General features: G+C 41.8%; 1 protein-coding gene across 2 annotated transcripts in view; it reads left to right on the top strand.

The window, feature by feature from the left end:
* The window catches only part of OBSL1 (obscurin like cytoskeletal adaptor 1), a 67,213-nt gene that overhangs the window by 33,261 nt on the left and 21,793 nt on the right, over positions 1-12,159 (top strand). The window contains exons 13-16 of one of the 2 annotated variants that reach the window (XM_067460940.1): positions 1,130-1,402; positions 2,266-2,541; positions 5,189-5,464; positions 9,515-9,790. In XM_067460940.1, coding sequence (XP_067317041.1) covers positions 1,130-1,402; positions 2,266-2,541; positions 5,189-5,464; positions 9,515-9,790 — 1,101 coding nt within the window. The remainder of the gene's footprint in view (positions 1-1,129; positions 1,403-2,265; positions 2,542-5,188; positions 5,465-9,514; positions 9,791-12,159) is intronic. The other variant, XM_060772784.2, reaches the window with a different exon arrangement.

Here is a 12,159-nt window from a genome sequence, read left to right as displayed (position 1 = left end):
TTTACAAGATTGCTCTTGATTTAGAAGTGCCTGGCAAAAGACCAAAGGGATAACCAGAGCAATGCTAGCTGGACACATTGCATAATAATCTGAAGACGACTGGCATACATCCTGGATCAGGTGCATGACTGGGTGAAATGGCGGCAACAAACCAGTAAAATGGACCCCACCATCAAGTAGGACAAACACCAAAGAAAGAAAAAAAGGGGGGGGGATTGTTGTTCATCAACATCTCAAGGTTCACGTAGATTTTTGAACCCTGATGTAAAGAACAGGACAAAAAGATGTCTTGCTCATATCATAGATTTTCTATAAACCCACAAAAAAGCAACATGTCCAGCTTCACTTGACCAAGAAAGTCACAGGTGCATTAGCTATGCATGAGGTCTATCATCAGCTCTTAAAGTGCACATCAATCCAATGTCCAGTGGTTCCAGATGAGCTTGGTTTATAATGCCTATTCTCCTGGGGCGTGAGATCTCTGCCACCTGTGACCATGTCCAGTGGCTCAAAGATGGAGGACCTGTGCCCTTGAATGATGACAATCTCACTATCTGGTCAGAGGATTCCCTTAGGAAGTTGCTTCTTATCCTTGGAGTCTGGGGTATATTCATGCAGCATAGCTGATTTATTTATTTAAAACATTTATATTCCACACTTCTCAGCCTGAAGGGGATTCAGGGTGGAGCACAGCATATAAACGTCAAACATTCAATGCCAGACCTTGTGCATACATAAACATTAAAATCATTTATCTTGATGTTAAACTCCATTGTTTAAACCATCTCAATAATCCACATCAAATCTGTTTAGCATAATAAGGTTTCCTATTGCTGTCTTATTGCTGATGATGTCATTACTGTGACAGTCAATAGTGAGTTGAGGAAAGATGTGCAAACCCTCAGATCAAGTTTTGACGTATGAGTACCAAAATCTCTAATTCCCACAAGAATCCCCCAAACCAGAAGTAGACAGTTTAATCATTCAGCCTCTTCTCTTCCTTATACCTAGCCAGAGCTAGTGAAATTCATGGGACTGAACACCATTCCTTATCCTTCTCCATTTCGCACAATGCTCTCATTGAAAGTGATCTCCTCTCTCTATGCCCTTATGGTTTTCTCCCCTGCAGAGCTGCCTGTTCGAGTTGTGCATTCTAATTCCGAAGCAGCTCACATCTATCAGGTGTCAGAGCATGTGGAGTTGACATGTGAGTTGTCCTGTGCCGATGCTCTGGTATGTTGGTACAAGGATGGTGAAGAGTTGGAAGAAAATGATGGACTCCTGCTGGAGAGTGAAGGGCCCTATCGTCGTCTGGTCATCATTGCAGCCCAAGCTCAGGATACAGGGGAATATGTGTGTGATGCTGGTGGTGACTCTGTCTTCTTCAGTGTCACTATAACAGGTGAGTATTTATGTGAGATTCAGCCCCATTGGATACATTTGGGCTTCATTTGATAGCATCATTTCTCTCTTGGTTTAATAGATGAGGACTATGGCCTTTTGATGCTTCTCAACATGTTCATTTCCTAGTTAGATATAGGAATTTGGTTCCAACTATTTGTCTTCTGCCTTTTAGTTCTCTGGAGCTATGTGAGTCTGAAACCTTTCGTACAGAAAAGGGAAAGGCATTGCCATCTAGAGTTATATAATGTTACTTAGTCTAGAAGAGGTCTTGGACACTGAAATAAATCTTTCTAACATGACTTGAAGAAATGCTGGAATAAACTTTTAAAAGGCCAAATTCATTACACATAAATGCACATATTTAAATCAGGGGCAGACTATGGCTGATGAGACCAACAGCATCCAAAGGGACCACAAATTTGCCATCCTGATTTAATCTCAGGTGGTTGCTGCTTCCTTTACAGAACAGCACCCTCCACAGAACTCTCCATCCCAACAGCTCTCCCTTCACTGCTGAAGGTTTAGCTTCCCAATTACAGCTAGTGAAATCAATGGTGCATCAGAAATTTGTGGGAGAGGGAATGGTTGAGGAGGAACTGAAGCGGAAACATGGCTGATAAAGGTTACCCGCACTTCCTCTGTATAAACTGCCAGTTACTGAGTGACATGAGTAAATGAACATGGTTGATCCTTCAAAAGAGATCCCTCTGTGTATCTCCTTTGTGCAATGTTAATTGAACCTCCAGAGACATGCCACTGAAAATTGAAAATGCCAGGTTTAAATGCCTGTCCTGCAGATGACCTATAGTTTGGTCCTAGTGAATGAGATTCTCAGAATCCTTTTTTGTATCTCTCTGGTAGAGCCTCCAGTGCGTATTGTATACCCAGCTGAACGTTCAGTGGAGAAGCAAATATGGGCCTCTGAATGCCTGGAGCTGACTTGTGAGGTGTCCATTCCTGATGCTCCTGTACGCTGGTTCAAAGACGGCCTGGAGGTGGATGAGACAGACAACCTCTTGCTTCAGATGGAGGGTACTGAGTGCCGCCTGATTGTACTGCAAGCAGGTGCAGAAGATGCTGGAGAATATATCTGTGAGACCAAGGATGAATCTGTTTCTTTTGATGTCAAGGTTTCAGGTAAGTATGTGTCTGGAATGCACTGTTCAGCAGAAAAACTCCAAACCTAATGTGATCCATGACTTTGCATTAAAGAAATATGAGTGCTCATGAGAGCACAGTTTAGTTACAACCATCTAAATTGCACTCCTTTTAAATCTTAACCTCAACCCAAGATTTGGTTTTGTATATTAATTTGTAGATTTGTAAGTCTTTGAAGGTAGAGATAATAACATCAACACACTATATATTCTAAGAAACAAATTACATTACACTTAAAATTCTGATTTCATTATGGAAGGTGGGGCAGAAACAGAAATGGGCAAAAGCATAGACCAAATTAGATTTGTAACCCTGAAAGCCAAGTACAAAAGCAACTTGGATATCTATCCCTCCATATTTATGCCTTGTCAGGTTTAACACACTGTCCAGTTCAACACATTGAAATCAAAATATACCACTCTGATTCCTAGTTTTCAGTGGTCATATATAATGCTTACAACATTCATGTCAGCTGAGTACTAATTTGTACTAAACACAAGAAGAACTTTTGGATCAGATCAAATACCTGTCTACTCCCAAGTCTAGTTTTCCAGGGTACCCAACCAAATGCCTATGGGAACCCAGAAATACAGAAAATGGCATCCTCCTGTTCCTGTTTCTAAGCAATTGGTATGTAGAGGGATGCTGCCTGTGCCATCATGACTAAACATTTCCCATAACTAGACACAGCTTATTTTTTAATGTTATCTAATTTAGTGGCCATCACTATGATATGTGGTAGTGACTATATTTTAACAGTGGTCTACAAGATCAGGACTTCTTAAATTTTTCCACTCGTAATCCTTTAAGGCTCAAGAAACTTTTCTGGGACTCAGTTATACAGATACATAAAATTGGTATAAAAACCAGTCTGATTCTCCTTTTTATAAAGTACAGTTGAAGCATACTCTGCAGAGGTCACTGTAAACATGGCACAACAGATTCGTGTCAGTCTAAACTATTTAATTATTTACTTACTTACTTACTTACTTACTTACTATATTTGTATACCGCCCTTCTCAGCCCTCAGGCGACTCAGGGCAGTTTACAATGGCAACGATTCGATGCCCAAAAACACTATAAAACTTTTAAAAACATTAACACATAATATAAAGCCATAACAAGAATACTAAAAGCATACATCATTTGCATCTCCTAATAAAAACATTGTCCTATCTCGTTGTCCAGTCATTCCAATTCCTATGTCTTTTATCTTGCATTTTCAAACTTCAAACTATAAAATCCCACATTATGTAACCTTTCTTCCATAGGCAAATAAGTTAACCGATTATGTAGAGGGTGGCCAAACAGCAACTCCAAGAATGGATTGTCATCCAGAATTTGTCTTTATGTGCTTGCATTAAGTTTCCATTACTTGAAGCTATCATATTGCTGGTAGGGGTTCAAGAATCTTGACTGATCAGACAAAACAGTTAAGATCAGCCAATGTTTACACATCTAAAGATGAGCTTTTGCTGGCTTAGCATATTGCTATCAATGCCAAAGCTTTGCTAAATATCTGTCTAAGGAATTGGTATATAGAGGATTTCCTTGTTTGGGGAGTTGACAGTATTCTTGTGCATGAATGCATCCTTACCATGGATGGGGGTAGCTTAATTGAAATCTATCTCCCAAGAGAGCTGACTGATTTATATATCTTTATGTAACTCTGGGAGCAATATTTGGATATTCAATTTCATTGTGATGCTGCTTCTTAAAGAATCATTACCATTCCTTGATGTGTTTATGGATGCATAGAGAAAAAAATGTTTCCTTAAACTGGGAAGGATTTTCCCAAAAAGATTGCAGTATCCCTTTAAATAAAACAGGATTTTAAATAATTACCAGATAAGGCAGTTGGAAAGCTGTCAACATGAGCTATATTTTGAGAAATCAGGCAAAACTTCAAATAACACCCAGTCTTTCCTTCAGTGTTTAATTGTCCCTGTCCTCAATGCTGCAGTTAGCTGCAGGATAGTGGTGCATGGAAAGGAGAGGCACATCTTAACCCATTCCCAATCAGTGTTTTTCTCTGCTAAAGCTCAAGCTATAGAAATAAGTGCTTGAAACACCAAGACCTCTACATATTTAAGGCCTGGAAGAAACAGATAGGGGACTCTAAATATCACACTACCACCAAATCATGTCTGATCTTGGAAGCTAAGCAGGGCGAGCCCTGGCTAATGCTTACATGGAAGACTGCCAATATATATTAGCTTCAGTAGGATACATTTCAGAGGAAGGAACTAGTAAAACTACATCTGAGTATTCCTTGTCTAAAAAAACCCTTCAAAATTTGTGAGGTCTATTGGTGATGAAAGTACATACAAAAAACACAAAATAGAGGAGTGTCTGGATATTTTTTTCTAGAGGAAACAAGAGTACACAAGGGAGGGGGAAAAACCTCTGTGGCTGGTGGCTAAAGCTGGACTCATTCTCATGTTTGATGTTTAGTTGTGGAGATGGGGACACGGTACTATATGGCTAGAGAGAGGGTTGTGTGCACACTCTTCCTGTAGATATAAAAGCTCCTTTGCCAAAGTTTCTCTTTTCCGAAGAAGATTAGGGCTTTGGCATTGTTGCCTGTGGCCACTTCCAACTTGGGCTGCCTGCCCTCTCCTTCCAGAGCCCCCTGTGAAGATCGTGAAGCCCCGCAGGACTCCTTCTGTCCTGAAGGCCTCGACGGGGGAGACAGTGACTCTGACCTGTTTGCTCTCTCATGGCAATGCGCCTGTCCATTGGATTAAGGACGGTGTCACGCTAGAGGCCAACAGAGGTCTCATCCTGGAGGAAGAGGGTGCCCAACGGTGTCTGGTCATCCCTGCAGCTGGCCCAGAGCATTCTGGGAAATACACCTGCAACACTGTTGACGATACCATGACCTTTGCCATCCAGGTGTCTGGTGAGTGCAGTTCCCTGGGACACTGGCAATGTCGGGGAAGGGAGCTGAGATCAGATTGTTGGTGGCGGGTGGTGTTTGGTCTGGGGAGGGAATCCTGGTCAAAATGGACTGGACATAAAGATTCATTCCAGATCTCGGGCTCTTGTGAGCCAAGCTCCTTGCACTGCCTGCTGTATAGAGCTTGAGCAAAGGTGCCACAGAGTTCCTGAATGAGAACTGGTCAGCCAGTCATCAACCATCCAGCTTTTACCATCGGTATGTCCTAAATCTAGATGGATTATAATGTCATAACAGAAGGAGAAGAAACAACATTGTTTCTCAAATAACAGCCGTCTATATATTTGATGATGTGTGCTTGAAGACTAGTGAGAAAATGACTGAAAAGTATAAACCAGATCACAAATAATGTTTTAATTTTGCCACTGACAGTAATTTACTAGTTTGGCTGTTGGTACCTTAGGTTGCTGGCTCCTCTGCTTGCCTAGAAGTGTGCGCTGGCTTTTCTTTCAATGTCCTGAATGTGCTGTCCTACTAGCATGTCTGTATTTTCATTGCTGCACACCATTCTTCATCCACAGGTAGCTTGAACATCTTACGATCACTTTGCAATAATTTGTAGGACCATGAGCCCTGCACAATATAGAATAAGCTTGAGGCTTCCTCATAGCCCCTGGAAGAACCCAACATGATGACTTGTTTCTGTTTATTATTTATCTTACCATGGAGAGTACAATTTGCATTTTTTGCCTCAGGGCCAAACTACCTATTATGCTGATTGCGTAGCATGTAACTATATCTGCTCTTTTTACTTTCAAAAATTTAATTACAGGCTTTGTAGTAGCCAGCTGTCATCTGAACTATAGTACTTGAGCAGGGGTTTAACTCTTAGCATTCCCTCTGGCATATTCTGTTTCATGTGCATTCAAGGGAAACCTTGTCCCGTTTCATGTCCCGGCTTTTGTTGGAGGTCTCGATCTGTTTTTTGTAAGCCTCCCAAAATTGGGAGGATTGTTTTTGGTTCTTTTGTTTTGGGGCCTCATTATGACCATTATGGGGGGGGGGGGCTTCCCACCCACTGGCTCCCCTTCCCAGCGTGCCTTCTTCCTACCTGACACCTGGTGTTTCTACTCTTAGAGTAAGAGGTACTCAGCTGTAGGCACTGGCAGGTGTACACGTTTTCTGAGTCTGCTTACCTGCACGCGCCTGCAGCCGAGCTCCCAACCTGCCTGCCTGCATGCCCTGCCACACACGCCCCGCCACACTCTCTGAGAGTATGTGTGCGGCAGGCGTGCAGGCTGGCTTGGAGCATGGCTGCAGCCCAGCTTCGGGCCTGCCTGCCTGCACACCCCACCACACATGCACTCTCTTTCCAAGGCAAGGAGGCAAATTCAAATGCACACGAAAGCAGGCTTTTGTGTTAAGCAGATTTTTGTGTGGGACGGGGCTTCCTGTTTTGTGCTTCCAAAGAAATGGAAGACATGAAATAAATAGTAAAAACAGTCGGAATGAATTTCGCGCACATGCCTAAAGTCTACTTGCAGGAAAATTTGTTACTTATCCTGAGGAACATCTTAGACTTGCCTAGATCTTTTCTCTGTGGTGGTAGTAAGAACAGCATACGAGTCCATAGCATAGTGCTGACTGAGGATGGCATACTGTGATCATATCATGAGAAGACATGGCTCACTAGAAAAGACAATCATGCTTGATAAGGTAGAAGACAGCGGGGAAAAAGAAGGCCATATTCTAGATGGATAGACTCAATCAAGGAAGTCACAACCCAGAGTCTGCAAAACTTCAGTCAGGGTGTTAAAGATTGGAGACTTGGACTTCATCTCCACTGCCATGTAATCCAGTCCAATGCAGTTAATCTGCAATCTGAAATTGGGTTATATGATCAGTATAGATGGGGCCTTGGAGGTCTTTCATTTTCAGGGTTGCCATAAGCTGTAATCGACTTGAATGCATTTAATAACAAACCATAAAAAGAGGGTATTTCAGCAGATATTGCTTGTTAATTGGTTGCATAAGAAGCAACATCTGCTGAAATTCCCTTTTCTATACAGTCATTTAGGGTACAGTTTTTACTCTGGCAGCCCTACTTTTGCAGCAGATTGTATTCACTTCACTTTGCTTGCATTTTCTTGACATGGAAGGTCAAAGTTCTTCATATTTAGCTTAGAGAAGTTGTTATTAATAGAACTAATGTTTTTATTTTCAAATGAAAATATTTTATAAATTTGTCTGGCAGTATTGAGGTGGGTTACCAAGAACAGTCATGGGTCAAGATTTCACTGTAAAATCTCCATCATGCAGTATGATTTGGCCTCTAGATGGAGCTGCCTTTGTGGCAAATGGCATTTTGGCAATGGTTTTGTTTTCAGCTTATTCTGTGCATGATTATCAGACAGTTTCTCAGAATTCATCTCATATCCAGATGAGAAAGCGGCTAGAAAACAGAATGTTCTTTGATTTTTTTTGTTTTGGGTGTAGATAGAAGGTTCAGGAAGCTCACTTCCTCAATGAACATATTAGAAATGGAGGGAAATGCAGTGTGCTGGTGACAACTGCGGAAACTCTCTGTTCTGACATGCATTTGATCTGGGAATCTATTTCACGGCTACGAAGCAGTATATTTAGCTTATGGTTTTGTAAGATCTGTATTGAGGAGATATATAGGACTGGACACAACCTCACAACAGTTAAACATCCCTAAGAATAATGACTCCTCCTCAGCAATGGATAAGCAACTGATGCTGAAGGTTTGTGTAGCCCTTGTTGGATGGGAGGCTGCTGGAAGCTCAGTAAAGATGGAAGATTTTGCAAACAAATGTAAACCCTTTACTGGCCAGGATGCTCATTTGTATCAAAAATATCTGTTATCTACTGTCTTGTGAAGGAATTCAGTGTCACACAAATAGAGAGCCCCAAATATACATGGGAAGAGAGCACCATCCCCTGAATCCTTGTAGGATCCAGGGGATGCTGATTCACCATTTAGAGACGCTAAATGGTGAATCAGCACTCGTAAATCCCTTCAGTTCAGCTGGTTTACTCAAAATGGGACTGCCAGTAAGATCCAAGCCTACTGTCTACTTGATTTAAGTTGGTCTTGTCTTTCAACATTCTATAATATACACTTTCCCACAAAAATTCCCACAGCATCCAACTTGGTAAGAATATATAACTATACAGTCTGCCCTTATTATTTCCTGGAGTTCAGAGCGCAGGACCTCTGTGAAAATGGAAAAACCATGAATTAGTAGCCACTATTTTAAACTTGGGGAACATCTCTTAAAAATCTCTAGGTCCTCCAGCACTATGGTCAACTTCTCCTGGAGGACCTACAAGTGGCCCAAGAAGGTTTTCATCTAGGAATCTCTATATCCTTCAATGCAACTCTGTAGTTGGTTTCTGGTGGACGTTGACCATAGAGTCATGTTGAAAGACCTAGAGATTCTTTGTAAGAATATATTAATGAAATGTACAAAAGTGAAACCCAAAGGACACCAACTGCAGTATGATTATATATTTTTAAAATTAAAATACCCAGAATCTCACTGAGCCAGTATTTTAAATGGTTACTTAACTATCATGAGCAACTTCCTGTAATGCTCTTCTGGGGGCATTAAGACTGATCCTAGTCTCTGCAAATGGCATTTTATCCATAGAACCCACATCAATTGTTGCATATACCCTGAACTTCTGTGGGAACTCTTTGAATTATGTAGCACTGATTCATGCTATGGAGTATAAGTGCCCAGAACTAATTAAGTTTATTCCAATCCCCCTTTATGCCAGTGGTGGCTTGTAGACTGAATGAAAGGAGGACCTCACCCTAAAATCAAGGGGATCCTCATCATTTGGTCTTCATTTGACCCTTACTCAAACCATGCAGCACTTACATAGAAAGGATGGTAGGGAAATGATGTTAGGATAGCCATGTTAAGGATTTCATTGGACTTTGTGTATTAATATTGTCATAAACACATTTGACAAGAGAGAACAGCAGCAGCAGAAAGTTAATTGAAACTCTTTTTATGCTGGCAGACCCTCCAGTACAGATTGTAGGGCGTGATGAGCTGCAAACACACTACCGCTGCCTGGCTTCAGAGGACCTTACGCTGTCAGTGATGCTGTCTTGTCCTAAAGGAGAGGTGAAGTGGTACAAGGACGGAGAGAAGCTGCAAGACACGGAGCGTGTGCGGCTGGAACAGGATGGAACACGTCATATGTTGGTGATTCTGGGAGTAAGACGTAGTGATGCAGGGGAGTATCTGTGTGACAGCGGCGATGACAGCCTCATCTTCTATGTGACGGTGGAGGGTAAGACTTGCATGTCATGAGAAAGATAGGGAGGAAGGGCCACCCAGATGCAATGTTCTCTCTTCCTTAAAACCCCCCCACAATTTTTGTAATGTAAGTATGCAATCTGTGACATCAAAAAAACACCATGTTCCAACATACATGGGAAAATGAATTTGATGGAAATGTATATTTTCACATATATTTGTAAAAGGTCCTCTTATTCAGAGACAACCTCTTTGTTTCCCATTTTTTGCAACTGTGGTTCTAGCTATACTTTGTTGTGCTGCCACCATTTCTTAATTTCTTGGCTGAATCTTGAAAATTTGAGCATAGCATATATGAGTTCTAGGAGTGAGCTGTTATCAATATTACACTCTGTGGAGTGCTAGAAATTTGGGGGTGGAAGGATAACACTATGCAACAAAATTTGAAAAAAATCTGTTTCTGGTTTGCAAGTGTTATTCCTGTTTATTGTGTGATGCTTACATTGAAAGTAGTTGTTATATTCCAGAAACTTCATTTTTGTGACTGCCACAAATTCAGTGAGATATTGGTTGAGACTCAATGAGACATTCATGGAAAACTATAGCAAAATGTGCTGCAGAGTATCCTGCAAAAACAAAGTTTTTGCAGTTTAATAAACTTTTCCCATGCTTTTATCATAGAACCGATTACGAAATGACATTTATAACTCAGGAGCAAAAATTATATTACATAGTGTTATGAAAAGAGAAATAGCAAGATTCATATCTTGTGCCCTCAACTACTTTAAACCCAAATGATTTAGTTTCTTTTTCCTGCACTAACTTGCAGGTAATAAGGCTTTACAGTGTTGTATCACCACCATTTGTCTGAATTATCACTGGTAAAACATAGCATTAATCCTCTGAAGTAATCATGATGTCAGAAGTAGTGCTTAGATTTGAAAGAAATGATTTTCTGCCATCCATTGTGACAGCTTGAGTTAAATTTGTTTACTTTGGTGTTTATATCCATCACTGACATTTATAACCAATTGTGTTGGATAACATTAAAAAAAACATTCCAGTAGCAATCAAAATATGTTCTTGGAAAGCCTGAATTCTGTAACTTATAATAATACTACCTGTCCTAGTTATTTAAATCATTGGATGCGTTAAATAGCTCAGGTTCACTGTAAATGGAGCAAATGCACACTGTATATTTAAAATAATTTCTTCACTTCTGATGGATGCAAAGAAAGGAAATAATACCCTATTTGCAACCAGCTTTTTGTGGACAATAACACTATTAATAGCTCCTCAATGGCCTGAGGTGCAGGAATTTTAATGATAATGATATATGTGATTATTTTTATGTTTATTTATATTTATGTAATGTGTGGGTTATGCAATGTCTGGATGCATTGTTTATATGTTGGGTTGGTGGGATGATGATGATGCCCCCTCGATGGACTGTCACCTTGTCGTGGTGAGGGGGCTTGCGTGTTCCGATGAACCTGTGGGCACAACAACTGGAGTCGTGCACTCCCAGGAGTGGCCGCGGGGGAGGTTCCAGACCAAGCACAGTCCGAAGACCCAAAGACCTCAACGGCGGAGCAGGCGGAGGATAACATGGCACATGTTACAACGGCTGCGAAGGCGGAAGAAGGCTGCAACAGACTGAGAAGCCATGGTCATTGTGTTAAACTACATCACCAGTGGAACCTCATCTGTGAAGACTGTGTGTTGTTCAGTTGTGCACTGACCTCCACACATTAAAAAAACCCACGCACAGGCGTCTTCCAAAGAAAATAAAAACCAAGCAACCAAAGTCCCATGGCGATCAACGAGTGGCGACGGGGGCAGGACTGTGAAATCTGGAAGCCCCTAGTCACAGACTGGCACATGGGCGGTGGGTACGGACTCAGTCGTTCTACCTCAAGGTCCGAGGCAGTTGAGTAGTTCGGCAGCTGTATCCGCGACTGAGCAGCCCTTTTTAGGATCCACTCTGCTCACCCCACATGGGGAGGGGGCTAGAAAAGGTGCCCTAAACATAGTCTGCCTCTCTTATCCCTGACTGGACTGCCGCGTCCAGTGGGGTCACCATCCTGCGGCCGAAAAAGAAAAATGAACTTCGGTACATGGAACGTACGGACACTGATGGACAACAGTGACAGTGAACGCCCCGAACGCAGAACTGCCATCATCGCAAGGGAGCTGGGACGCTTCAACATCGACATAGCAGCCCTTCAGGAGACCCGGAGAGCAGGAGAGGGACAGCTGAAGGAAGAAAAAGGAGGCTACACCTTCTTCTGGAAAGGACTGCCCGAAAAAGACCAAAGACTGCACGGAGTTGGCTTCGCCATCAGGAATGATCTGATGAAACATCTGTCCGAAGCACCCACTGGCATAAACGAACGACTCTCA

The sequence above is a fragment of the Anolis sagrei genome, chromosome 1 (genome assembly GCF_037176765.1).
Source record: "Anolis sagrei isolate rAnoSag1 chromosome 1, rAnoSag1.mat, whole genome shotgun sequence".
Lineage (NCBI taxonomy): Eukaryota > Metazoa > Chordata > Lepidosauria > Squamata > Dactyloidae > Anolis > Anolis sagrei.
The sequence above is the reverse complement of the archived record's forward strand: the minus strand, read 5'-3'. Positions and strand labels throughout refer to the sequence as shown.